General features: G+C 40.7%; 2 protein-coding genes across 4 annotated transcripts in view; one reads left to right on the top strand and one right to left on the bottom strand.

Moving 5' to 3' along the window:
• Positions 1 to 12,625, top strand: part of APPL2 (adaptor protein, phosphotyrosine interacting with PH domain and leucine zipper 2) — a 32,157-nt gene extending 19,532 nt beyond the window's left edge. The window contains exons 8-21 of the mRNA XM_048932599.1: positions 29 to 175; positions 2,215 to 2,297; positions 5,273 to 5,431; positions 6,636 to 6,824; positions 7,129 to 7,171; positions 7,251 to 7,307; positions 7,415 to 7,503; positions 8,302 to 8,454; positions 8,579 to 8,631; positions 9,262 to 9,436; positions 10,004 to 10,040; positions 10,165 to 10,305; positions 10,481 to 10,528; positions 11,146 to 12,625. Of these exons, the coding sequence (XP_048788556.1) occupies positions 29 to 175; positions 2,215 to 2,297; positions 5,273 to 5,431; positions 6,636 to 6,824; positions 7,129 to 7,171; positions 7,251 to 7,307; positions 7,415 to 7,503; positions 8,302 to 8,454; positions 8,579 to 8,631; positions 9,262 to 9,436; positions 10,004 to 10,040; positions 10,165 to 10,305; positions 10,481 to 10,528; positions 11,146 to 11,274 (1,503 nt within the window). The 3' untranslated portion in view covers positions 11,275 to 12,625. The remainder of the gene's footprint in view (positions 1 to 28; positions 176 to 2,214; positions 2,298 to 5,272; positions 5,432 to 6,635; positions 6,825 to 7,128; positions 7,172 to 7,250; positions 7,308 to 7,414; positions 7,504 to 8,301; positions 8,455 to 8,578; positions 8,632 to 9,261; positions 9,437 to 10,003; positions 10,041 to 10,164; positions 10,306 to 10,480; positions 10,529 to 11,145) is intronic.
• Positions 12,626 to 12,802: 177 nt separating this feature from the next.
• The window catches only part of WASHC4 (WASH complex subunit 4), a 39,675-nt gene continuing 25,097 nt past the window's right edge, over positions 12,803 to 27,380 (bottom strand). The window contains exons 23-34 of one of the 3 annotated variants that reach the window (XM_048932575.1): positions 27,141 to 27,215; positions 26,243 to 26,347; positions 23,924 to 24,058; positions 23,055 to 23,163; positions 22,272 to 22,338; positions 21,205 to 21,291; positions 20,550 to 20,697; positions 18,939 to 19,035; positions 18,302 to 18,498; positions 17,025 to 17,124; positions 15,823 to 15,898; positions 12,803 to 15,095 (exon numbers count right to left, since the gene is read on the bottom strand). In XM_048932575.1, the coding sequence (XP_048788532.1) occupies positions 15,831 to 15,898; positions 17,025 to 17,124; positions 18,302 to 18,498; positions 18,939 to 19,035; positions 20,550 to 20,697; positions 21,205 to 21,291; positions 22,272 to 22,338; positions 23,055 to 23,163; positions 23,924 to 24,058; positions 26,243 to 26,347; positions 27,141 to 27,215 (1,188 nt within the window). In that variant the 3' untranslated portion in view covers positions 12,803 to 15,095; positions 15,823 to 15,830. Of the gene's footprint in view, positions 15,096 to 15,122; positions 15,899 to 17,024; positions 17,125 to 18,301; positions 18,499 to 18,938; positions 19,036 to 20,549; positions 20,698 to 21,204; positions 21,292 to 22,271; positions 22,339 to 23,054; positions 23,164 to 23,923; positions 24,059 to 26,242; positions 26,348 to 27,140; positions 27,216 to 27,380 lie in introns of those variants that run through there. The other 2 variants (XM_048932579.1, XM_048932565.1) reach the window with 2 other exon arrangements.

Here is a 27,380-nt window from a genome sequence, read left to right on the forward strand (position 1 = left end):
GTCAACCTACTTACCAATTTTTGTTTAGCATAAGGCAGAAGTGGCAAAAGAAGTGGCGAATGCAAGGAGAAAGCAGCATCTTTCATCTCTGCAATATTACTGTGCCCTTAATGCTCTGCAGTACAGGAAGAGAGTGGCAATGATGGAACCTATGCTAGGATATACAAGAGGACAGGTATGGACAATAAAACTACAGTTAGGCCTCTCCCTGGGAAAAGTAAAACACTGCAGCCTGGATTGATCAATTTACGAGAACTGACAAATGAAAACAGAGACAAATAACCCAAAACTTTATTCAGCATGCCTGGGTTCTAACAGCTGTTTACATTTGTGACAAGTAGTTCAGTGTTTAGGTATCAAAGAGAGATACCAGTGTAGGGGGGGAGGGGAACATACTGTACACTGGTATGCAAAATCTGCCTGGGGTTAATTCTTTCACAGCTTTCAGTGCAACAGCATTTACTTCTGCTGTTTAGTCAGTGTCTGCATAAACTCTCCTATGTAGCATTCCCCCTCCTGGCACATAATGCTCAGCATACTGATGAGGAGTGCACACCACAAGGAACAGAGCATGCCCTGGAGAACTAGAAGAACAGAACAGTAGGGTGGACTGAGCATAAGGCTGGGAAATCCTGTGTCTAATCTTCATTCTGCCAGCAATTTGTTGTAATGGCTGAACACACATTTCTCAAAACTGTGAGATGAGGTATTAATACTGTGAATTTGACTCTCCAGGATGTTAGGAGGATTAATAAGCCAGTGCATTTTTGCTGGTAATGTTCTCTGTATAAAATAGGTATTTAATGAGAATTCAGTCACTTTTCCCAGCATGGTAGTTGATACTGCTTCTTTGTTTTATAATTGTTTATCCTGAGCAAAAGAACTGCACCAGTTTCCCTTTTGTGGAAGACAAACAACTTCCTTTATCTGGAAAAACTGCCATATCCCAGTGCTTTGTGCAGGAAAGTCTCAGGTTGTCATGGGAAAGGCAGAATGGCCAGAAGCCAGTTGATTTTGATGCTTAAATCATGATGTTTAAATGAGAATCACTCTTCAGTTTTTAAACTGTATATTTTCTTTATGAATGATTCAAAACATGTGGCCAGTACTTCACATTTCCAAAGAAAGAGCAGAACATAAGGAATTTTTAAAAGTAATGGCTAATGTACAGGATTTACTTGACTGAAAACTGTCCTCAAAGTCTAAACTGGACACGCCAATCCCTCATTATGGTCAGTGGAATGCAGTGTTCTTCCCTCCTGCAGTAGGCTTCTGAAATAATAGGTAAAGCATTCTTGAAGAGAGTCTGCTTTCTCTCCTTTGTAAAGGGAGTCTGTGGCCAAGCATACAGTTGCAGAAATCTGAGATGTGAGTAAGAGGAATCCTATGACCCAGAATTAGGGAAAATGAGTGGAATCACAAGTAGTGTTGTGTTAAATAAACTGCTTAACTGCAAGTAATTGTTTTGAAGTTTCTGCTTTTCTTTCTAGAATAGTTTGCTAAATGTTACCCATAAAACTAATTAATTACACACACACACCACAAGCCATGTTCGTGTTCCTAGTGTGCCCCAGAGCAAGAATCCAAGATAAAGCCTACATGGAACTGTGTGGCTGCGCTGTTGAATGCTGGCTGAGCCATACTGGCAAGGTGAATGCAGCTTCCTCAGTAAAAAGCACACTTTGGTCTTTGTGGCTTTATTTTAGTTCCTTTAGTAGAACAAAATCCATGGTAAAGCTATAGAACTGATTGCTCTGGAGATGTGTGCTAGCACAGCTACACTTCATCATTTTCCTGACTGACTTCAGAGATTTCCAGGTTGGTCACTAAATGTAATGGATGATTCACATCCCATTCCTGTTGATAAGGTGACGTTGCATGCAGTGTGCAGTGGACTTATAACACCACAGACCCAATTCTGCATGGTGCCAGTGTGGGAGAAGGCTGCCTGTTCCCTCTTTGTGGTCAGTCAGCAAGTTCATTGCAAACATACCTTCAGCAGCCAATAGCTTATGTGTGAAAAAGGGCATATGAGAGCGTGGAAAGGTGCAAAAGAGAAAAGTACAAAGGAAGGCAACACGGTTGTTTTAGCCATTATTTTGCCAGCCCAAAGCATCAGTCACGATGGGACCAGTGTTAACGCAGCCCCCACAATCTGTTATGTGTCTGCCAGAACAGAGATGACTTCCAGTGTCCCTTCTTTATATTTTTCAGATCAACTTTTTTAAGAAAGGAGCGGAGATGTTTTCCAAAAGATTGGACAGCTTTTTGACATCTGTTTCTGACATGGTTCAGAGGTGACATAATACTTTCATTTCTTTTTGTTTGTTCCTTTGAATTCTGAGTAATAGCACTGTAACCTTTCGCACATAATAGATAGTGCCACTGTTTGTGACACAGGAGAGTGCTTCCGTGCTTGTGCTGCACTGTTGGATGTGCTTTGGTACAGCAGCAAGTGGAAAGGTGGGGGGATGTTTGTACACATAAAGGAAAGTACCATCAGTGCACTGAGGAGTATTTTTACAGTGTAGCCAGGGAAGCATTCAGATGCTTTCCTATACCACAGTGTCTCTTCATGAACACAAAAGCATGACATTTGGGCTTGAAATGGGTTAATAGAATTAATATAATGAAGGGAAAGTGCATTCTGAATTAGAGGTATTTATACTTTTTGGCTCTTCTGTAATAATAATCACAGATTGTTATTACAGCAACCTTCTGAATAAGCATTTAGGACTCGTAGTGTTTGGTGTTGTGGCTACACAGGGTAATTAAAGCTCCTTGCCCTAGAGACAGAACTTATCACATCCAGGCTGGGCTGTGTCAGCTCACTGCGTTCACCCTGCTTTGTTTAAGTACCTACTGCAATAAACTGCCCCACTTTTGTGCTTCTGCTCTCGAGATCCTTTCTTCCTTGTTCCCACTCTTTGTCATTGTCTGTTCTAGTGAAGATTGACTTTAATTATAATTAAGTCCTTGTAAATGTTGTAAACTTTACATTTAAAACATCATCGCATTTGAGAGAACACTCATCATTTATTTTAAATCAGGAGGAACACTGAACTGAACTCTTTGCTTTATAGCTTCATACCTTTCATACTGGAGTGTATCCAAATCATTACTTACTCTGACTTGGTGGCATTTTAAATAATGCATTCTTGTTAATTTGAGAACAGTGCTATAAGTAATCTCCCTGTGTAGGAGACTGCCTTTCTCTAAATCATTTTTTATACCCTATAACTTTATGCTTATTTATGTCTCTTTCCGAGCTCAATTCTGAGTTAAATTCCTCTACATTCTGCATAGTGCTTGTACAATTTGGAGGCTGGGCTTTCAGCTCCCTTGAAGTAGTGCCCTTCATTAAGAGCAGGCACGTTGCCTGTGCCTTACAGGCACGGGGAGAATCTCACCACTGGATCATCACTGTACAATAAGCACTTGTTGAAAAGTCTGGCATCTGTGTTCTAGATAAGACACGACACTGAATGGAAGCAAAAATAGACTGCTATATTTGTCTGGGTCTGGTTTCGATGTTTTTCTGTTACGCAGCAAAGCTGGAAAGGGCAACTCAGATGTAACTGGTGCAGTTGTGTGACGTCTTTGGAAAACCCCAAAGAGGAGCTCACAGAACTGTGAATGGCTTTGTACAGCTAAGCACTTACTGACACAGGACATGGTTTCATAACTAAAGGTTATACAGCCACTGAAAAACGTGCTGCCCCCTCCTTTCCTCCTTTAGTGCTGGGGATCACAAGGCCTCCGTGAGTCAGCTCTGCTTGCTAATCAAACTGAAAGCTTTTTCTAAGATTTGTTTTCCTTTGGAACAAGCTGAGGAGAGCCACTGCAGATAGAGAATTTCAGCACTGATGTAGTCTTGCGTCTGTTTAAGCTGACTGTGAAACTGACTCTTCATTTTTAGAAGTATATTAATCTATTTAGTAAATACTACTAGCAGTGTCAAAACACATTAGAAAGGATAAACTATTGGAATATTCTCACTAACCATTTGGGCTAGCTGCCACAAAAGTGTATATGGAATTGACAGCTTTTCCTATCTTTCTATCCTGAAGATAAGAAAGGTGGGCCTTAGGAAGAGGATTTCAGTCTCAGGAACTCCAAAGATGCTGGGGCAGTTTTGTTTTTATGAAATACAGGCTCTGTACAGCCTGTATCATGTACTCATGTACTCCAGAAGGGCAGCAAATAGGGGTAAAAGATGCTTAAAGCACAGGTGTCCAGTCTTAAATGCCTTCTAAGTTGAGCAGTGACAAAAACTCTTATCTTCCTACCCCATAAGTTTTCCTAATATCCTAGGAACCTACTCTAGGGAATCTCTTTTAGCAGCAGAAGTGGAGTAGATAGTCTCCACAGGTCCCTTCCACCCCTTATGTTTCAGTGACTGTGATAATTTTGGTAAAGATAAAAAAGAAATCAAACATTTACTGGTATTGTTTCTCTGGAAGTCCTAGGACAGCTGCTGCAGTGTGGCCCTTGAGAGGTGAACTCATCCGGTCACCTGCTGAGAGCAGGACCTGCTTGAGCAGAGTGCCCAAGGCTGTGTCCAGTTGAACTTTGAGTCGCTTTCTATCTCACATGTACAGTATCTTGCTACAGCTTGTGTCCATTGTCTTTCATCTAACACTGCACACCTCCAAGAAGGGCTGTTCCATCTGCTTCCATCTGTCTCCATCTGCTTTATTCTCTGTCACTAGGTTATTAAGCTAGCTCCTCTTCATCTTCATGTCATAAGGCTGGAAAACAATTCTACAGCCTTTTCTCATGTCACGTGCTCTGCTTTCCTGTCTTGTTCTTTGTTTCTGATTTTCTTGTGCTGGGGCACCAAAACTAGACACAGTGTCCTACGGGAGGCTCACAAACCACTGGATAGGTGGGAATTATGACTTCAGTGAGCTGCTAACTGTACTATTGCTCCTGCAGCCCAAGATGTAGCTGGCATTTTTTTTTCCTTAGGAGCATGGTGCTGGTTTGTGTCGCAGGACCTTCGGTCCTTTGCTGAAATCTTTCTACTCAGATGCCTCCTGGTGTTTGCTGTTGGATGGGGTTTCTCCATCCCAGACTTTGCCTTTGCTGAACTTCACGAGGTTCTCATTTGCCCATTGGGCAGCTTGCCAAGGTCCTCTTTATACATTTAAATGGATTCATATATAATCTCAGCTGATATGTTTTGTTCATCTTGGGTCACAGATGTTATCTGTATCCTGCTATGAACTGACTAATGGTGGCTCTGAATTTGTTTTGTTTTGTTTCTCAGCATACAGGGAGAGTTGGATGCCGAAGCTGAAAAAATGAGGATATCCCAGCAGGACTTAATTTCAGTTAATGAGTCTGTTTACACCCCAGACTCCGATGTAACTTCACCTGCTATCAATAGGAATCTCATCCAGAAGGCTGGCTACCTTAATCTTAGAAAGTAAGACAGTTGTTGCTGCCTGCTGCTTTCTGTAATTGCTGACTAGTTGCTTTGTTATTGGGTTTTTTTGGTCTTCAAGACTGCTCAGATAATGATGCTTTAGGCTCCTGAATCGCTGTGGTATCTTTATCCTTCAACTCCTAAGTGTTTCTGTCACCTCTGAAAACGTGTTTGAGAAGCTTAAACCCAATTAGAGGCATTTGATACAATTCCCCCGAAAACAGAATTTTACTTCTGGTTGAATTTGCCTTCGGGGATGATTTTCTGTGATTAGCTGGGTAAAAGTTAGAAGCCTGTATGTCTGGGCTCAGATTGTTCCCAGTTCTTAGGGCTCAGGAAAACAAACTGTTTACAGAGAACAGCTATCTTTTGTATTTAACATAAGTTTTCATAAGCCGCCTCCTTTGCATAAACACAAGTTTTATGGACCATACAAGTTAAATGTATGCCATACATAGAGTTACCTCTGCAGATTTTCCAAATAAAATCTTCCAGTACCTTTCAGAGGAGCTGTGTATACAGCAGCAAAGTTAGGGACACAGGGTAACCTGGTCTTTGTAACTGAAAAAAGAAGTTGATTTCTGTCTTATTTATAATATTCCTTTCTTGTTTTTCTTGTATTGGATACTTAGGATTTCTAGCAGCATTCTGAGTGCTGGGTTACAATATAACAGAAGGGATTTCATACAAGGCAGATAAGCTTTGAGATTCTGCAGAAGACGCTTACAGTGTCTCTGTTCCAAAATTGCTTGTGCTGCTCATCAGCTTGAAAATAAATACTTAAAATTTTTTTTTTTTAATCAAGCTTGATAGTATTTCATGTTAGCTACCCAGTGCTAACAACTCATGTGTTCCATAACTAGGAGATACTGCAGAGAATCTTCTTACCTTGGGATGTTTAGAATTAGAAAACCCCATCCAGGCTGGATTGAGCAACTTGATCTGGTGAGAGATGTCCTATAGCAGGAGGGTTAGAACGAGATGATCTTAAACATCCCTTCCAACCTCAACCATTCTATGAGATTAATTCTTCAACTTAGATTAACAATTAATCTCTGCTAGGAATAGGTGTTGATTTTACTTTTCATCATTAAAAATTTTGCACGCCTGAGCATAAAGTTCAGGGTACCTTTGAAGTTTCTTTAGGCCACGGGGAGTCATTTTTAAATAGTAATGAGTTTTTATCATTGCATCTTCTTTTTAGTAAAACAGGGCTGGTGACTACAACTTGGGAAAGACTGTATTTCTTCACCCAAGGTGGCAACTTGATGTGTCAGCCCAGGGGAGCAGTAGCTGGAGGATTGATTCAGGACCTGGACAACTGCTCTGTTATGGCTGTGGACTGCGAAGACAGAAGATACTGCTTTCAGATCACTACTCCTACAGGCAAAACGTATGAGAGACAGGCTCTATTGAGGACAGCCAGTCACACCTGCCTGTTCAGATATTGTTTCATGTAAAACTTGCTTGCTGTAATAGCAAGCCTTTCTGGGTTTCTAGAAAGTTGTTAACTAAGAGTGTGTTCATTCCCGTCTTCCCCAACAAGTGTCTGAAGGGCAAAGGCAGCATCCTTTAGCTGCAGCCTGTTTGTGACTTTTGTTCCTTTAAAAATTAATGGAGACATGGTCTATTGACTCTATAAGACTGGGAGTCCTTCTGTCCACTGCTAGCACTGATACAGTGTGTTTGAATTCTAGGGGTATAACTCTTCAAGCAGAAAGCAGGAAGGAATACGAGGAGGTAAAAATATTGTCTAAATGTTGTCATTCTTGTATGAATGTGAGCGCGAAGTGTTCAGCTTTCATTTTTTGCCTTCTAGTGGATTTGTGCCATCAACAACATCTCCAGACAGATCTATCTCACCGACAATCCAGAGGTGGGAGATTGTTGCCATTTTTCAGTCCATTCCTTACCATTTGCTTTACTGTTGTTCATTACGTGACAATGCATCCAATGTTGCTCTGTTCTGTTTTGTTTTCCTAGGCAGCCGCAATCAAGTTAAATCAGACAGCCCTACAGGCAGTGACTCCCATTACTAGCTTTGCAAAAAAACATGAAGCTCACCATCCCAGGTACTGCACTCACTTTCATGGACATGAGACTGCTGCCTGCTCAGTCACACTCCTTTCATGTGGCAGCAGTCACCCAGGAGAAGGTCCTGCCTTTACTATCTTATGTGTTCCAGCAAGTTCTTTCTGAAGCTACCTGCTGAAAGCCAGAAGGGATGCAAAGTGTCAAGGGTAACTTATTGTTCCACAGCACAGTAAAGGAACAACTTGTGATGTGGATAATACAGCAGAGCTCCCATTGTACACTGAAATATTCTTGCCCATTATCTCAACTAATTCCTGTCAGTCCGTCACAGGAGGATGCCTCACTGTGCTGTCAGAGTAATTACTGTTGTTCTCATGTGCTCATTCAAGTCAGTCAATCAGTCTTTGAAGAAGATGCAGGAAGAGATCTGTATGTGACACTTCTTAATTATCGCATTGCTTGTGGCCATAGAAGATCTCAAAAACTGGCCAGGATTCACCTGTTCAGAAATAAGTCCAGATCTCTGCTCTTTGAACTGGTCACCAGACTGCAAATATGGCCACCAGAGGGCAGGGAGGCAAACAGCAGCATGTTCCTGGCAGTCAGTCCACATACAGTTGATCGGCACTAGAGTTTAATATACCAACAATTTATTTGTTTCTAAATAATTGTAGCTATAAAAAATAGGACAGATTTTACATTAGACTTCAGTAATACTCGTTTATGTCAATGAATACTGCTTCAATCCACTTTGGATCTTGGGATAATCTTGTCTCCCTTCCAAAGCACAGATGTGGCACTGATTAATTTTTTTTTTTTCCCCTTTTTAATTTTAGCCAGAATGTAAAGAATACAGATAATGGTAAAACAACTCCCAGTGAATCAGCTGGCATTCAGGACTCCACACAACTTATTGCTCTTGGAACACCGATTCAGTTTGATATTGTACTGCCTGCCACAGAATTCCTGGACCAGAATAGAGGTGGCAGGTAAGGTCAGAGATGGTGATTTCTCACGTTAGCAGAGTGATTTTTGGAGGGGAGTATCAGGGGTTACAGCATTTATATGTGGTGACCAGAATCTATCATGATAATTTCCATTCTTCTTTCACAGGCGTGCAAACCCATTTGGGGAGTCTGAAGATGGTAGCAAAGATGAGGAGGAAGGTCAGTGCTTCATTTTCTCAGATAAAAGCAGCCATGATCTCAGGCTTAATTCAGCCCTCTCCAGTGTCTCTTAATGAAAGCACGTGGCATCGTGGAGCAGGAGCAGCAACCCATAGTATAGTTAAAGCTGGTTGTGTTTCAGAAGCCTGTCTGTTAAATATCGCTGCCTGTGAATCCAAACACTTTCCTCGACAGTCCAAGCTTTATTGCAAATTAGGTTTATTTCAAAAGTCTACAGGCAAAAAGATTTGGTCTCCTTAGATCTGCTGGCCCACTGCAAAGCAGGATGGCTCACAGAGGGGCTATGAGAAGCAGGCACCTCTACACCATCAGCAGCAGCAGCACCTTGAGCCGCTGCAGGACATGGCAGTGTGCAATGCCCGGTGCCTGCCGTGTCTCAGCTGGATTGCCATAGCACAGCTGAAGTGTAGCATTCTTTGTGATGCTGCCACTTGAGGCAGCTTAAAACTGGGTCAGAGCAGCACCTGGCACATAGAAGGCAATGACCACCCACATGTTTATATGTTTATCTCTGTTTTTCCAAGGGGAAAGAAAGTGACTCCATCAATATTTCCAACTGCTAGGAAATGGAAGTAGCACATGAGAGAAGTTATGCCTTTTATCTTCCAGATTCGCTCTTGCAGCAGATGTTCGTCGTTCGGTTTTTAGGATCCATGGCTGTTCAGTCAGACAACACAAGCGAGGTGATTTATGAAGCCATGAGACAAGTGTTAGCTGCTCGTGCGATCCATAACATATTCCGCATGACTGAGTCTCATCTCATGGTCACCAGCAAGAACCTGAGGTACTGCAAAATTGTCATTACTTATCCCATGTCAGTATGCTGTTTTATTCATGAAACTTAGGATGAGGATTTTCTCCCTCTCCAAGAAATGCACCTTCAAAGGAGAGAGACCCTGAGATTGACTTCACTTAAAAGAATATCCTTCTGTCTTCAGTTCTAAGAACATCCTGCCAAAATGTAGAGGGGGCAAGTGGGGCTGTAAAATCCTACGAATGCTCTGTCCTGTTGTCAGTAGTGTCACCGTAGAGTATGTTTGGACAAGATTTCAACTGGAGCACATGTTTGTAGCACACATACAGCATTAGCTTCTGCCCACTGGATGCTCACCAAACTGGTGATTCCAAAGGTCGATGTGACCAACACGTTATGCAGCTGGGAGTTGGTCTAGAGTTATTCTTTGCCATTGACTGACTTGAAATCACAATAAAACATTTGATGCCATGCATATGTTTCCTCACCAGTAAAACTGATACACTGATTGCCTTATAATTATAAAGCACCTTGATGTTACTGATAAGAATTGCTCTAAAAATATCTACTTTTTTTTTCCCCTACATGTAATTACAGATTAATAGATCCTCAAACGCAAGTTACACGAGCCAGTGTAAGTAACTTTGTTTTGAATCTGCTTTTCTATCAGAGCATTGAATGCTTAGGCCCGTGAGCCTGAGCTCTTGACCAAGCCAGCTACATGCTGATTAAAAAAGGCTTTTATTACAATTTTCCAGTTTGAACTTGCCACTGTGACTCAGTTTGCTGCTCATCAGGATAACAAGAGACTCATTGGTTTTGTGGTCCACCTCCGTGAGACCCCAGGAGAAGAATCCATGAGTGCATATGTTTTTGAGAGCAACACAGAAGGAGAAAAGGTTTGCATAACGTTTGTTAAAATACTTTGTTTCTATGCAATACTACAGTGAAGTAGTATTCTGCCTCTCCTTTTACACCCCTATTTAAGTTTGCACTGATACTTCTGTTTTAATCCTGATTAAGCAGCAAAACCAATAACAAAAACCTGAACTTTATGCACATCTCTGATTTCAGATCTGCTATGCCATTAGCTTGGGAAAAGAAATTGCAGAGGCGCAGAAGGTAAGCATATCGATTCCTCACAGTGCTTGTTTTGCTGCATGTTTTTCTGCGTTTTCCACCCATTACTGTTTCATTTCTAAGTTAGAACTCCTATTCTTTTCTCCTTTAGGGAGGGAAAAAAAACCAACCACAAAGGTTTTCCATTTAAAATAGATGGCAATGTTACCCAGCCTGTTGTATGAACACATTCATGTGAAGATATGACACCGCTGCAGTAACATTTCCTGCATGTTTTCACCACTGCAACTGTAGAACAAGTTGGGGGAATGAGCTTTTAGTCACGTGCAGTAAGCACACTAAATAAGAACTGGGGTTTTGGTTTTGTTTTTAAAGTTTTTTCTCCTTGTTTTTCAGTAATTATAGCAGTGGCAGGTAAGAAAAGCTCAGAATAATGACATTTTTACTTACCTAAGAGGTGTTCTGCTGAAAGGGATTACGTTTCAAAACCTTAAGCCACAATTATTCCCAATAAAACCTTTATGTTAAATGTTGTCAAAAGGAAAAGAAAAAAAACAAACAACATAAAAACCTCAAGTTGCAAAGCATTAACATGTGCTGGAGAAAAGGTGCTCCTCTAAAAGATTGCTTTTGCCTACTGAACTTTTGTTTTCCTTCAGGACCCAGAAGCATTAGCTCAGCTGATGAAGTCTGTGCCCTTCACAAACGATGGGAAGTTTGTGCTGCTGAACGATCAGTCAGAAGAGGATGGAGCCACACGTGAAGAAGGAGAGGAGTCAGAAGCATGAAGAACTCTTGTCGTTTCCTCCAGCCTGTATGGAAGCAAGGAGAAGCTGGGAGGCTGTCCAAGAATCTCTGTTTTTAAACCATCTGCGCACACGTGAGGCCACGGCTTCTGGCACCCGCGAGGGGGATGGCAGCATCTTTGCAGAGGTTCCTCGGGCTTTGCAGTGAACAACAGCAAAACTTTGGCCTTAGGAAATTTTTGCATTTGTGAATGTGTAGTGCAGAGGTGGGCCTGGGACACTGGCAATCTTAGGCAATGTTCCAGCATGAGCCCCTTGCTGCTGGCAGCTCAGACGGCACAGCTGTCAGCCACAAAGGGTTAATGTCACTTCCGCAGGCTCACGGGGAGCAGCCTTCACTGCTGCTGGAATGAGCACGAGTTGTAAGCTGTCAGCTCCTTTAGGAAATGCATCAGGCCTAACTTCTTCCTGTAGTCAGTTTTTATAGTTTGCATGATTATGTGCATCTGAATGAAGGTTTAAAATGCACTATTTACTTTATTTTCAGATGAAGTTATTTTTAGTCTAGTTTTAAGCGTAACAAGATTTATCTTTTGTGCTAGCCTATTTACAGAGCCATTTGTTAAACACTAAATTTTTTCCTATTAATATAATCTATTTTTATATTGCGCCTGGAATAAGCTTACAAAACAAATCTAAGTGCCTACTCTTACCTTTACGGGGACCGCATTCACATTCCATCATTTAATAATGGGCAGAATGTAGCCCCTTGGTTTACTGCTCTAAGTACACGTGGACATCAGAGGCAGTCAGCAGTGGGGCACAGTGGCCAAGCGCGGTTTTTTCTGGTGGTTAGGGATCTTAAAATTAAGAGAAATTGTGGAGACAACTTGTAGGACAAGTAATTTTATAATAAAGAGTTCTTTGTATTCTTAACCCGACAGTGGCATGCAGCATTGGAGCCTACCAGCAATCTTCACTTTTCCAAAGCTGAGCAATAAAACGCTAGCAGGCTGCAGCACAAGGACTAGTTTCACTGCACATTCCTGACATTAGAAGCCATACATACCAGCTAAGAAGTTTAGATTTTCTTTCTCCTTCAAGCTTAACCTGAAGACATGAGAAGCTGTACTTGGCAAGAACAAATAAATGGGAGTTACTGAAGAGAGAGGAGGGGGAGGCAGTATGGGGCATGGTTTATAGTAGTGAAGATGGAACAAACAGCTGAAAATTTGCAGCTGAATTTGACTCATCTCAAGCACTTCATAGGAATGTAGGTTTTCTGTAAGCAATCTGTGCTAGGGCAGCTGGATGAGTACAGCTTGCAGTGTTTGACATGTAATAAATTCATTGAGCTGGTTTGCTGACTGTAAGAACCGTGGAAGAAAACTGCGGTAACTGACACAAGCATTCCTTCCTCAATAAAAGTTGAAGCTGTCTTATTAAAGAAATTAAACCCTCCTGCAGTTCTGTTACTGAAGACACTAAGAGTGAGGTTCTGAAAATTACATTTATTAACAAGTTTTATGTACATTAGGTACTCTACTCACACACCAAAGAGACTGAGGTAACAAAATACCCTTCTGTACAGCGAGTTAGGAAACATGGTTACATTTGGTCCTTTGTACCTGAGAAGCTGAAAATAGCTGTTGTTGACAGACATCCGATGAAAACTCAAATTTACTTCCAATTACAGACTTCATTAGGACATCTAGAACCTACCCTCCAAGCAAAGCAACCCAGACATAACCCAGTGAAGCACAGGGCTGCTGGGACCAGCACCCTCTACACCACCAGTGACCAACACCTTTTGACCTCAGGGCAAATGTGACTCTGGGCATCAGCTGTGCTCTGCATCCCCTGTGCAGCCCTATGGCTTATGGCATAAAAGGGCTCCGCTCCATTACAAACAGGCTGCAAGGCCACCAGGGGAGCCGCTGCCATCACTTCTGCCTCCAGCAGCCCTGGCCCAGGACAAAGCACACAGGGGCTGCGGTGGCAGCTGCCTCCTCAGGAAGGCAGACTCCTTCAGCCTGTTCCGTGCCTGCCTTGAAGGAACATAATAGAGATTCATTTTACATCCCTGCAGCAAACTTAATCATCTTCCCTTTCCTTCATCACCTCTGGGAATTTCCAGTGAGCAGCAAAGTTCCATTTCGTTTAGAGAATTTTATTATTTTTTTCTTTTTAGATCCATCCTCATCTCCAGCCAACCCACTGGGTTCCATTTTGTTCCTATAATCAGAGCAGGAGGGTAAAGGCAATGAAAATAGCACCACAAGAATTCTGCACCCTTTCCAGATAGTTGCACAGGGGCTGGGGGGAGAATTTGATGTGACTCATTGACACAGGAGCACCATCCCAAACCAGGACCCACCTCGTTCATATTTCAGGTAACAAAAGCTTTCTGCATATATATGCTGCTACATGACAATAAAATGTAACTATAGTAAACTACAGTCCTGTATTAGCAAGAATAGCTCTATTATCACTGCACGTATTCATATGAATGTATATACTTTTGCCACACAGAGTATACATTCAGGTCCCACTGTCCATAGGGGTTCTATAAAAATAGGCTTTTGTCTTTCCTGTAGAATTTCCATCACCAGAATGACACGAGTTGGTTCAGCACACATAACGAACTGCAGAGTGTTACTTAGCTGGGATCCCATCGGTCCAAAAATCAGAAGGGAAAATATAAATGTGGACTTTAATAATTAGAGCACAGGTCATGGCTTGACTGCATCTATCTACCTAGCACATCCATCCTGAAGGAAAATAAATGCTCTGTGTGGTTCTGCCATTGCTAGAGAACAACTGGAGCTTACATGACTTGAGGTGGGACAAGACAAGGATATGGAAATGCATACGTTCCTACTGCAACATGATGGCAATCAGCAGAAGCACTGAGACTGCTGTTCTCAGCAACCCTACTCCAACTGTTCAGTGCGGGCACAGCTTGGTCAAAAAAGAAAGTGCACGTAAACTATGACCAAAAAAAAGCAAAATGAAGCAGTGCAGAATTAGTTAGGGCAGTCTCCGCAGTTTTAACAAAAGTATGAACAAAGCCAGCTGATTTAAACAGCTTACAAAGCTTCTGTGTCAAGTTTTCAGAACCAATGAAAGGACTTTCTTATCAGTCCACTCTGTCCAGTTGCAACCAAAACGTTCGCCCCAGTTCTCTAAATGCTGAACTCACCGGCAGGAAAGGATGAATCAAAGCCTGCCAGGAATTGTCTCAGCCAACCCATGGCCAAAGAGCGAGCAGGTGGAACAATCTGAGCCATTTGTATTAAAACATCACCTTTTTTCTAATTAGAGGAGATGAAAAAGACTGTAAATTAAGTACAGTTAAGAAGGCCAAAAAAACCAAAAAATTATTCTCAGACTGACTAAAGTAGTTTATTCTAGCTAGTAAAACCTCAAAGTGTTTTATATTCCAGGAGATTAAAACACAACTGAGTCTTTCAATGGAAGTGGAATTCAGAATTCACTGTTAAGCTAACTCGAGCTACTTACGTCAGGAATCTGAGCAACTCTTGCACAATCTAAGAACCTCTGCTCACAGGCATTAACAGATGTTAGATTTTACACAGAGTTCTCACAGTGTTCAGCAGCTTCTGAAGCCTGCAGTGCAATTATTGTTAATAATCAGGAAACTAAGACTGTATTAACGACACAGAGTGCAATGGACCTACAAAGGCTGAGAAAGACAGGGTTGAGGCTGAAACTTGCAGTTAGGCACAACATATTCATGAAGTGTAAGATCACTTAATGGTCACAGACACCCATCACACAGTGTCTGGTCATGGAAGGAAGAGCTGATTGTGGTTCTGTCTTGGCTCCTGATTTCCTTACTTCTGTGGATGCAAATCAGACTTTCAGTATGAAGTGAAAAAATAATTTATTACATTAATTTTTCTGCTTTTCCCTTTCTCTAATATGGGAGGAAAAAGGAACAGGGGAAGATAAATGCCTGGCAGGACCCTGATTCCAGAGTGAAAATAACATGCTAATAATACACTTTCATAGAAAAAAAACCAAAAAACAAAAAACACACACATTCATGAGAACTGCCATTTTGTGTAATAGCTTTAACATACATTCACAACCTACACTGTTACAGCTACAGTGTAATTTGTGACTACATCAAATACAAAAGGAGCATAAACATCTGGACAACAGATAAGCAACGCATCTTCCTTCGATTTTCTTCTTCTGGTTGATGAGATGCACGGGTCTTTTTTTTTTTATAAATGTTTTGTTAGAGATGCAAGCAAGCATCTAAAAATTAAAGATTTTTTTCTTAGATATGCACAACTGTAATTTAAAATAATTACCTCCAAGCTATATTTTATGTAGTTATTTTTCAATCTAGAGAAAGTGCTGTTAGTAACGTAAATAAATAACTCCTGAAAAATAGAAGTTTCTATAGGGAAAACAAACAAACACGGACCTAGCCCAACTGGGTGCTAGTATACTATTGTACATTTTCGGCTAGGTTTAATAGAAAAAGTCAAATGAAGAGCTTTCACCACTCCAAAGTGTTAGAGATAGTTATTCGAGTAAGTAATTATCACCCCCTACCAGCCACATCATTTCACAACAGGATCTGCAGGCGTAGAGTTGGAAAGATCTCCATTGCTTGCTTTAACAGATTCTTCTATAAAAATAGAAATCGGAGACATGGATTGCAGTTAACATTTGACTAAAGGCAGTAAGAACAAGATCTTAGCCTATGTACAGCATGTTGATGTCACAAAACATCTGATACACTGTAACCACGTAGGCTAACTGCCCTGGCAGCACAAAGGATCCCTGCCCGTGTTTGGGGTCAGAGGTACAAGTAACTCCTGTCCTACAAACGTTCTCCTGAAGAAGCCAAGGCAGTATATCTGGTGTCACTACAACGCTCCGAGGTGGCTTTTTGAGTAGGACAGTTACTTGAGAAACTCCACAAATATAAAGTATGAATCCACACTGAAGACCTCCTTCTTAGCAAACTGCTTTGGGTCAGTGATCTGGGAGGTAACCATGATTTACATCCCTGTCAAAGCTACAGAGAAAAACTACTTGCCAATTCCATTCTTTAACATACAGCTACAGTCAGCCGTGAGAGACCCAAAACTCTAAGCAACTTGTGACTGAACTGCATTTCTACATCTTGCTCCTCTCATTTCTTGGAGAATAGTTTTCCCATACGCAGGAAAGTTTCCCATAATTCATGAAGGAACATACATGGGCATGCACACAACTTGTCAAATTCCCATGATGCCCAAGTCAAGAGACCATAGCACAGATGGAGATCTCACCCTCTGAATGTAACTCAATGGTAGACCAAAACACTTTATAAATGTTAAACACACAGAAGTCATGCATGCAGTATTTGCATTATCCATCTACATAAAGTGAAAAATAGCTACCAAATGACAACTGAGAAAACTAGTTTATATTTCACATCAGCAAAGGTTTTGCAGAAAAGGCTGTCATTAACAAAAATCAGGAATTAAGTGGGTAAGTATGATGCTGAAGTCACTGAATTTAATATTACTGCAAGTGTGCAGTTCTCCCTGCCTTCAAGTTTTGTTCTCAGAAATCCATTTTGAAGTTTCACTTTTCCAAAGAAGGTCTCAGTGTGGTGCTCTCAACTCCTTAATTATCCTCAACCCTATAAAACTCCCTCAGGAATACTGATTCAACCCAATAGCAAGGAAGTGGCTATGGAAGAAGGCATTTGCCCTATGAAACAGACCCTCAAGAATCAAAGCACTCCATATGCACTCACTCACCTTCTCTCTCTTTCTTTTCCTGGTTTTCTTCTGCTGCAGTTTTATCTGCTCTGAAAAATATTCTTGCACTACTTAATGAAAAATAAAGGAGTTCAAATTCCTAAATAAAAAAATTCAGAAGAGGAGTGTCAGTGTATCACAAGAATGAATTCACATACAAATCAGTGTGACTTTTCAGAAGCATCAAAAGCAATTAGATGTCGGTATCAAAATCATTTCCCACTCATACCAGGGTGGTATGAGTCAGCCAGAAACTTGAAAGAGTAACTTAAGTACAGCAGCATCACTGCCATATGTACACTATTGAGGCAGAGTGTGAGGTTTGCAGCCACAGTGAAAACGTGGAACTGTTTGCCCACAGAAGCAAAGCCCAAGCAACCCATAATTTAAACAGCTGCACGCTCAATCAGTTACTGAACAAGCAATAACTATTCATAAACCAACACCTGCAGACGTGTCCCACAGCCCCCTCAAATCTAAAGCAAAGGGGAGAGAGAGGAGGCATTTACACCTCAGTCGAACCTAAACATTCAAACACATCTTTCTTCTTCTGCTTGACAGCTGGTGTGCATCAAATGAACTCAGAGAATTCACACCCAAGAAATTTGGTTCATGGTGTTTCTTGTAACAAAAATTTCCCTACAACATTTTCTCCTACCTGACCACTAAGGTTTCAGTTGTGTTAAGAGTTCTGCCTAGCAGACAAAGACTTCCAGCCAACCACCTTGAACTCCTGACTCACACAAATATCACAAATGCTTATGACACTGTGGCCTTCCAATATTTGAAGGGAATGTACAAACAGCAGGGGTTCGACTGTTATGAGAGTGGATAGCGATGGGACAAGGGGGAATGGCTTTAAACTGAGACAGAGAAGGTTAGGTTAGGTTATATTAGGAGGAAGTTCTTCACACAGAGGGTGGTGAAGCACTGGAACAGGTTGCCCAAGGAGGCTGTGGATGCCCCATCCCCAGAGGCATTTAAGACCAGGCTGGATGTGGCTCTGGGCAGCCTGGTCTGGTGGTTGGCGACCCTGCACATAGCAGGGGGGTTGAAACTACGTGATCATTGTGGTCATTTTCAACCCAGGCCATTCTATGATTCTATGCCATCCCCTTCAGACAGCACACCACATGAGTCTTCATGCTCATTTTTTGCATTTTTTTTGCTAGGCAATGCTTTATGCTGTCTCAATGTTATTCATTCCTGATAAGCTCCTTCACAAAATAGCTACCAGAACTGCACTGACACAGAAGAGAAGCAGACCCGTGCTCTACCTGTAAGCAAACTTCCAGTCGCTTGTGGGTAAGGTTCATAGTTTGTAGCAGTTTTTCATCTTGATTAATTGACTGCACGTTCTGTTGCTTAGCTACTGCTCTGATTTCCTTCACATACTTCTCTCGAACAGACTGGAACCAGTGCAGCGAATCAAACTCCTGGTACTGATCCAACAGCTTCAGAATGTAAGCCACACCTACGGTCATTAACAAAACATGTGCCAAAGTCAACTTGCAATTTATAAAACATTTTGTGAGTGTTATTAATGGATCAGTTTAAGTCAATAATTCTCACGCAATTAGAATTCAAACTGCAATTGATTTTAAATTAAATCTAATGGGAAGAAAGTCATAATAAAGAATATCCAAAGATTTGTATAAACTCTAATCTACTGCCTGCAGCTTCAAAAGAAATCAGGGAGTACCAATGTATGACCAAACCACCTGCTGTCAGAACTAATTATTCCGCGCTAAAGAGATTCTGAGCCAGACAGCCCACAAATCCATTGTGCTGGAGCCAAGGCAGTCCAAATTTAAATTAAGGGAAATGGGAACTCACAGAATTAGAAAACTTTTCCTGCTAACATCAGTTATACTTGCTCACTTAAAGACCCATCAGCATGATGCCGAAACTTACCCATTGCAAACCCATCATCAGTGAAGGCTGCCCCACTTTTGTTCTTCTTGTTCAATTTCTCCTTGCAACTGATTGAATGCTCTACAAAATTGAGGGTCTGAAAAAGTGAAAAGCTTGGAATCATCAGGAGATTTAACAGTATTATAAAATTTAAAAAAAGATAATCACGTCATTAGATACAGAAGTAGCTGACCAAAATGTCCAAAACTACGACATTTTTGCCTCCCATCATTAGGCATTTTTGTACGAAAAGCCCCCAAAAACCTAGAAAAAGGACAAGCTTAGATTTTGGGAAACATTTGCATATGCACATGTAAAATACTTTCGAGTTTAACTGCACTGAAACACATTTTAAATGTAAAATGGACAGCATTTTCCTGAAACTGTACTTATGAGAAGGAAATCCCACATATGGGAAGGAAAAAAAAAGAAAGAAGTTTGGGTCTTAACCCTTTCCCATCTCTCATTTCTATCATCATGACGAACTCATCCTCTCACAAATCAAAACTTGCAACACTGCCATTTGAAAATTAGTTTCTTAATTGGTGCCCTTGTTTCAGCTGGAGTAGAATTAGTTTTCTTCCTAGTAGCAACTATGGTGCTGAGTTCTGGATTTAGGATATGAATAATGCTGATAACACACCAATGTTGTAGCTGTTGCTGAACAGTGCCCAGTACTTTTTGGCTTCTTACACTGCCAGAAAGGAGCTGGAGGTGCAAAAGGAGTCAGGACAGCTGATCCAGAATAACCAAAGGGATATGCCAAACCACATGGCACTGTGCTCAGCAAGAGGAGGGAGACGTATTTGAAGTGATACTATTTGTCTTTACAATAAACTGTTATGCGTGATGAGCCCTGCTTTTCTAGAGGTGGCTGAGTATCTACTTGCCACTGGAAGCAGTGAACAAATCCCTTGTTTTCTTTGCTTTTGTGCACAGCTTTTGCTCTACCTACTGAAATGTCTTTGGCTCAATCAATGAGTTCTCACACTTTTACCTTTGCAATTCTCTCTCCTACGCCATCGTGTGGGGAGGAAGCAAGCAGCTGTGTGGCACTGAGCTGCCTGGCAGGGTAAAACCACAACAAATAGGATGTCATGCCATGAAGTGAAGCTGTTAAGACCACTTAGGCCTTCAAACTGTACTGCATCCACTCAGTTCAGCTTCACTCACAAGAAAACTCATTAACAAAGGCAAGTCTAATTGCAGTAGAAAGGGACGCGGTCTTACTGAAGAAGTTTCTGAAGTTACTTTTTGAGTGCTAACTGTGTGTAAAGATAAGAAACACATGGCTATGGATGAATGCTAACAAAGCCATGCTTGAAGCAATTCCATTCACAATCAGGAACTGGTTGCCCAAGGAGGCTATGGATGCCCCATCCCTGGAGGCATTCAAGGCCAGGCTGGATGTGGCTCTGGGCAGCCTGGTCTGGTGGTTGGAGACCCTGCACATAGCAGGGGGGTTGAAACTCAATGATCATTGTGGTCCTTTTCAACCCAGGCCATTCTATGCTGCTATGAAAAAAGCATAATGTGATCATCAAACCTGTACTCTCTTTTTCCTTTTTTTTTTTCCTCCAAAGTGCTGGTACACCCAGTAACACTACTCACCAGTGGGGGAACAATAATGTAGAAGTTCCTCAAATGCATATTCTTTGGACTGCGGAATTCAGGAGCAAATACATCCACAAGCATTTTAAAGTACTCCGTTCCTTCTGCAAAGTTACGTGTGAGGTCACTAAGGACAGAATCCAATTGCCTGCAAAGAACAAGCAATGTGTTACTTGCTTTCTGCTAGAAGTTTCTGTAAGTAAAAACCCACTCCTCATCCTTTGGCCATACCTACAACCCATCATTCCAATCTGATCCCAAGATTACAACCCACCTCTACAGCCACCTTTCATCATATAGTCTGATTTTATTTCCACAAAAACATCCCATAGAATCGTTGCTTATTTTCCCCTAAGCCCTTAAATATCCAAGAAGCAGACGTCACATGCAGTGAGAAATACCTGTTAGCCATCAAATCAAATATATTATCAAGAAACCAGGTTCTGAAACAGGACTACAAGTGACACTTTATATTTTTTTTTTTGTTTGTTTTGAAAGAGTATACTTCATTTACTCTACTTTCAACAAACATCTTTGCACAAAATTAGTTCAACTTAACACACACAAAAGCAACCAACAGTTGCACTTACAGCTTTAGAATTAAAACCCTTTCCTCTCAACCCTGGCCAAGACCCCAAAGTTGATGTTAGGGTACCTCGCTGCTTTCTGAGTTTCTTCTGAGAGTCCTTCTTCTTTCACCAGCTCTTCAAAATTAACAATATCTTCCAGATCAGGAACAAACCTGAAAACTTACTGTTTGTTAGCATTACATTCAACTGGTTACATTCACTGGAGCATACACCATAATTTATAATAAAATTAAAATCGTCTGGGCTCAAACTACTTTAAATGATATAATTTCTGCCATACTCCTGAGTGCCATTAAGCCCACTTCTCAACTCACACAAAGTTGTTTATACTTCTGCTTTTACCAGGCTACCATCTGTTCTTCCTAGTCCTTGCCCTAGGTAACTACAAATTTACTAATATTTGCAAGAAATCTATTTCTTGGTACATATGGTCACTAGTTTTCAATGACCTGATACAAGCACACAACTCTATAGAAAGAAGCATCAAAGAAACATTAACTTCATTTTTAAACTCCTCATGCCTAGCTCCTTCTTCCTTTAACGTACCCTCTTGAAGTAATTAGTATCAGTATCATAGGTTGAAAATCACAAGGTTGGAAAGGACCTGCAAGGTCATCTTGTCCAACCATCCTCCCATTACCACTGCTACCACAAACCAACCCATATCTCGTAGCTCCTCATCCAGGCGCCTCTTCAACACTGCCAGGGTTGGCGACTCCACCACCTCCCTGGGCAGCCATTCCAGTGCCTGACCGCTCTCTGAGAGAAAAAGATTTTCCTCACGTCCAACCTAAACCTCCTCTGGTACAACTTGCAGCCATAAGTCAGTAATTACTGTTTCGTTTTTTTAAACTGTAATTAATACTGACTTAATTAACAACTAATGACTTACATGTACAATTAGCTCCTTCACAGTGTATTTCCATGTAATTTTGAGGGCTCTCTGGCATCTTAAGACAATGACTGACCAAGTCTGAGTTCAGGCTCTATTTCTGATAATTCCACTTCAAGAAAGGCATAAAAATGGACTTCTTAAATGTATCATGTAATCACATATTTATGGCAGATGGGAGAGAACTTTTCCAAAGAACATCAGCAAAAACAGGAAGTAAAGAAAAAAACCCAGAAGTACCTAATTGCACTGCTGCAGCAGTGAAGACCACCAGATCTTATCATTCGTACGTAGCCCATAGCATTGCCTTCAAAAACAAGAGGAAAAAAAAAAACAGGGAAAGAATCTTTATTTAAAGAGAGACATAAACATACACCTACTTCAGAATTCCTACAATATCTGAAATGTAAGTTGCCACATGGTCTCAACAAAGAAATTGCTTTAAAAACCAAGTAAAATAAAATATTACACTGAAAACTAATGTCAATAGTCTGTCCAGAGGATTAGAACCCAAATCCATAATCTAGCTGTGTTGAGTTCACTTGCATGACAGCCTAAGGGCCAAATTCTCTCCATTAGGCACATTAAACACTTGCAAGTTCTCATCAGTCCTACATATCAACAGTATCCATGGCCAAAAATGCTATCACAGTGTCAAGCGTGACTTAAAGTTACTTCACTGGACACAAAGCCTCTGCCTGAAAAGCACAAGAAGGTTTGGCTTCCTTTTCTGGGAAATACACTCAACCTGGATAGAAGTCATTTCCATAACAAAGAGGAAAACCTAAAGGAAACAGGCTTCTGTGCAAGCTGTCTTAATCTAAAATGTGTCAACACGCAAGACCCATTCTTGTGTAATTAGATGAGACTATTTATTCTCCCAGGCTACAGAAGAAGTCCATTCCATCTGACTAGAGTTGTATCTAGATTTTAGCTTGTGCTAAGAGTTCAGTTACTAGACAATGAAGTCTAGAATTTCCATTTTCTAACATTTATAACACTGTTTTAGATAACATTTCATACCGATTTGACTTATGAGTTGTCTGAACTGGTCAAGGTAGCTCTGGCCATCTGGAGTTATTCCAAGTTTTCTGATGCCTCGGTTGAATTTATCTGCTCTTTCAAACGGATACTAGGAAAATATATTAATTTGTAAAGAACTGTCAGAGTTGGCTCTCTGTAAAAAGCCTATTTTTTCATCACATCAATACATTTGTATTTACAGTGTATTCCATTCTCGCACCATAGCTTCAGTTTAGTTGTTTATTTTTTAATTATATGCGTTGCCCATCCCTAACAGTTTGCAAAAATCATCTGACTGAAGCCCTTTCCTAATCTGGAGAATGGAGCAGAATCATTGCTGTGAATATGAAAGTATTCCTAGAAGAAATAAGCATCCAATATGCAAAGAGCCCAACAGCATATTTTACTGAATTATGTCACATTCATATTTTAAGAAATCTGTCTTTCAGCATAGAAAATTATACTCCAGTACCCAAATCTTAACATATTTGAATAAATGCTATGTCTTCACATCACCTTGGATTCTGACAATTGTTAAACATTATTTGAATCTCAAGTTTAGTGTCCTCCAACAGACTACAACTGCATCAAATCATTGTTTTCAAGTCACTGATGGAATTGTTTCTGCCAATTCTATGGTAAAGAAAATAATCATGGAAAAAATAGAATGAAACAAAGCCAACCCGAACATGGAAATACAAAACATTCAATTTTGCTAGGAAAAAAAGTTGCCATTTCATCTGGAAACACACATATAAATAATAGGAAAGTTCTCAAATGTTATGGCTCAGTGTACCTTCAAGCACATGAGACCAGCACTATTTTTTTTTTTTGACAGGTTACTCTCGAGTCTTCAAAAATTACTATACCTTGTGATCATTTTGATCCTTGACTTCCCTGAAGAATCGGATGTCTTTGATAAGCCTGGATTTGATATGTTCATCGTACATGAACTGGCTAAAAATATAAAATTTTTTCCTCAAAAACTGGTAAGTGAAGTTGACCTGGAATAAAATAAACAGTCAAACCAAGAAAGTTGTAAAAGCAACATGCATCTCTAGTGACCTCTGTTCTATGACTTACAAAGTAACTTGTATTTATGATAACGTAGGAAACTTGTCAATTTATTTCAATCTGCTATTCTCAACTTACCTTCCTAATTTCACTGATCTAAAAGAAAGAAAAAAACTCCCTCCTCCTGAAAGGCCTCCAGAAAGGGCAAAGGGATCAAGGAACACAGTAGCTATTTCAGCTTGCTGACCTCCCCACACAGCCAACTATTTTGCATCTGGAATATCCTGAAACTGTTCTTTTGAAACAACACAAACATTTGAAGTTGAAAAGGGAATCACATGTGCTCAATGTCTTCATTCAACTCATGGAATCTGTACAAACACTCTGACAAACCTTTTTGCTTCCTCAAAACGTTCTAAAGTACTCTACCATGAAAATAAGAGTGCGCTTTCACCGTACACATCTCTATTATTTCTCGTGTCTGCATGAACAGCTTTACTGGTGATCTGAAGTTAATAAAGCACCAAAATTTGGATCACTAATAAATGAATGAAGTAACAAGACAGTCTGAGTGACCAAAGCCCCCAAGATTATTTCACAAACAAAATCATTCACAGAATAGAGCAAGGGAAGTTACTTCTCACAGTGCAAAGAAGCATAAAAACCTTAAGGCCCTAACAACCACTTGCATAGCTTGTGCCACACTTTAGGTTTTGGCTTCAGTGATCATAGATCTTCCTTTGAGAAACCAAGTCTGTTGAAAACTGATTGAATTCATATGGCCACAAGGATGAAGAGCACGTTGTCAACAAGTGGCCAGATTTGTAAGGAGAGCTTTCAACTAAGCTAAGCAGGGGAATGGGGTGAAGCTTTGCACAACAGTTCAGAGTCTTTGGATGCTGACCTACTAGGAACCAACAAGGAAACACTTGAAAACGTCTCAGAGAAATTTAGGCTTGCTCCTTTAAAAGCAGGATACAGTTGACAGCCTAACAGAAGCACCTCCATACCAACACACAGCATTGGTAACAAATAAGGGGAGCTAGAAGACGCTGTAACTAGAAGGCTATGATCTAATTGCTGTCACTGAAGTCTGGACAGACAAATGAAACAAACAACTGAAGCACTGCAATTCAGGACTACAAACTGCTCAGAAGGGACAGACAAGGAAGGAGACTTGATGAGATTGCCTTTTATGCCAAAAAAAGAAAAAAAGGAAACAAATAGATTTCACAGACTTGTCTTTGAAAAGCAGCAATGAACAGTTGAGAACTTATAGCTGAAAATTTGAGGGCAAGCCAAAGGAAACATCATAGACAGTGCTCAGTACGGGCCACCCTACCAAGAGGAGGATGCTGACAAAGTTTTCTCACATCAGCTACAGGAAGCACCACACTTGCAGGCTCTGATCCTTCCTGAATACCAATATCACCCCAATATCTGCTGGAAAAGCAGCACAGCAAGCTATAAGCAGTCTAGGAGACTCATGGAGCAGGTCCCAGATAATTTATTAATCCAGGAGATAGCCCAATCAGAAGAGAAACATCATTGGGCCCACTGTTTACCAACACAAATCAACTAATTAGAGAAGTTAACATTGGCAGCTGTGTGGGCTTGCAACAATCATGTCCTAGTGAAATTATGGATCCTGAGGAGAATAGAAGCTAGGCAAAGAAAAAAGACAATTCCAGGCTAACAAACTTGCAGTTTAAGGAATTATTGGAGGGGAGTCTCAGGGAAACTGCCCTCAGGGGGCAGAGGAGCAGAAAAGACCAGTCAGCTCTGGACATTTTACTTACTACACAAGAACTCTTGACTCCCATGGATAAGAAACCAGGTAAGGAAGACAGGAGATCAACACAGCTGCATAATGTTAAACTAAAGTTTGGGAAGTAAACACACAGGCAGTGGAACCAGGGAGATTTCTCCTGGGAATAATACAGGAACACTGTCTGGACGTATAGGGATAGCATCAGGAAAGCTACAGCACAGAGATGAACTTGGCAAGGCATGTCAGGAATAATAACATGTCACTAGGAAATGCAGGTGTTCAACTTCCAATGCTTTAACACTCATGAAATTTGCCTGTACACTTTCATGCACTGTCAGAAGTGGTATTCAGGAAATGCAAACAAAAAAAACCACAAACTACCAGCTATGCAATAAATACTCACTGTTGTGTTCATGATTCCTGTTCCATGAGTTCGAATTGAGTTAGCAACGTGTCGAATATTGATAGTGTTCAAGTGTTTGTTGTTACTAGTTCTTTCAATGAAGATCTGGGACAGGGGGAGAGGAAAGTTATTTGCTATACCCAAAACTACTATGAAAAATTACCAATCTAGGTAGGTCACATCCTGTTTTCTAAGAGCAGCTAGTAGGTGCTGATTAGGGAAATAACAAAGAAAATAGAGCAAGCACATAATGAGCTTTATCTGGTATGTGCCTCCAGTCCCTGGAATGCTGTGATTCAACAATTCACAGGTGCACCTAACTCTCTTCTTTACTGAGACTATAGTCCATTAATTGGCCCAAACTCTTCTGACACTGTTGGTACTTTTGGTCCTACTGTTTATCACGGCAGTGAGTTCCAACATCAAATTTAACAATGCCAGAAAAAGTACTTCCTTTTCTTTAAAACAGCTACTTATTTTCACAGAGGGTACCCTCATTCTCACGAGGAAACCATAGAGTTGATCCCTGTACACATTACATGTCATTCACTGCTTCAAACTCTAACAATCCATCCTCTTATATTCCTTCCCCCCCCTCTCCCCCCCCCAAAATCATGTATTTCATACATCCTTTTCTAGCAGAAAACCTGCCCTGCTGCAGCTGCCTAGCTTCAGAGCTTTTGACATTGAGTGATCTTACTGGCACACGATAATCAAAGCATGTTTACTGAACATTTTCCACGGTCTAGATTGAGTATCCCCAAAGATCTTCTAAAGCAACAACAGCTACTGTGCAGTTTGTCATGACATATTCAGCCTGGGTTGTGGTCTTACGTGTACAATTTGCACTTCTTCAGCTGGAGCCAAATTCAGAAAACAAGTATAGAACACATCTTACCTGATTATTCAGATTGTAGAGGTAGCGAGATACAAACACATGAATATTTCTCATGATTTCCAAAACATCCAGACCCTGAAACATCACATATTATCAATTTGTATCATGATAATTCTCAAGAACCACTGACATGCCTAATCACCAGGACTTAAAAGCACTACTTCTGCAGTTACTTGAAAGCATTTTAGGAAGCAATGTTTCCTGTTCTGAAAATGAAATCTCTCCACAATTTTAGTTCAG

Source organism: Lagopus muta, chromosome 1 (genome assembly GCF_023343835.1).
Source record: "Lagopus muta isolate bLagMut1 chromosome 1, bLagMut1 primary, whole genome shotgun sequence".
Classification (NCBI taxonomy): Eukaryota; Metazoa; Chordata; class Aves; order Galliformes; family Phasianidae; genus Lagopus; species Lagopus muta.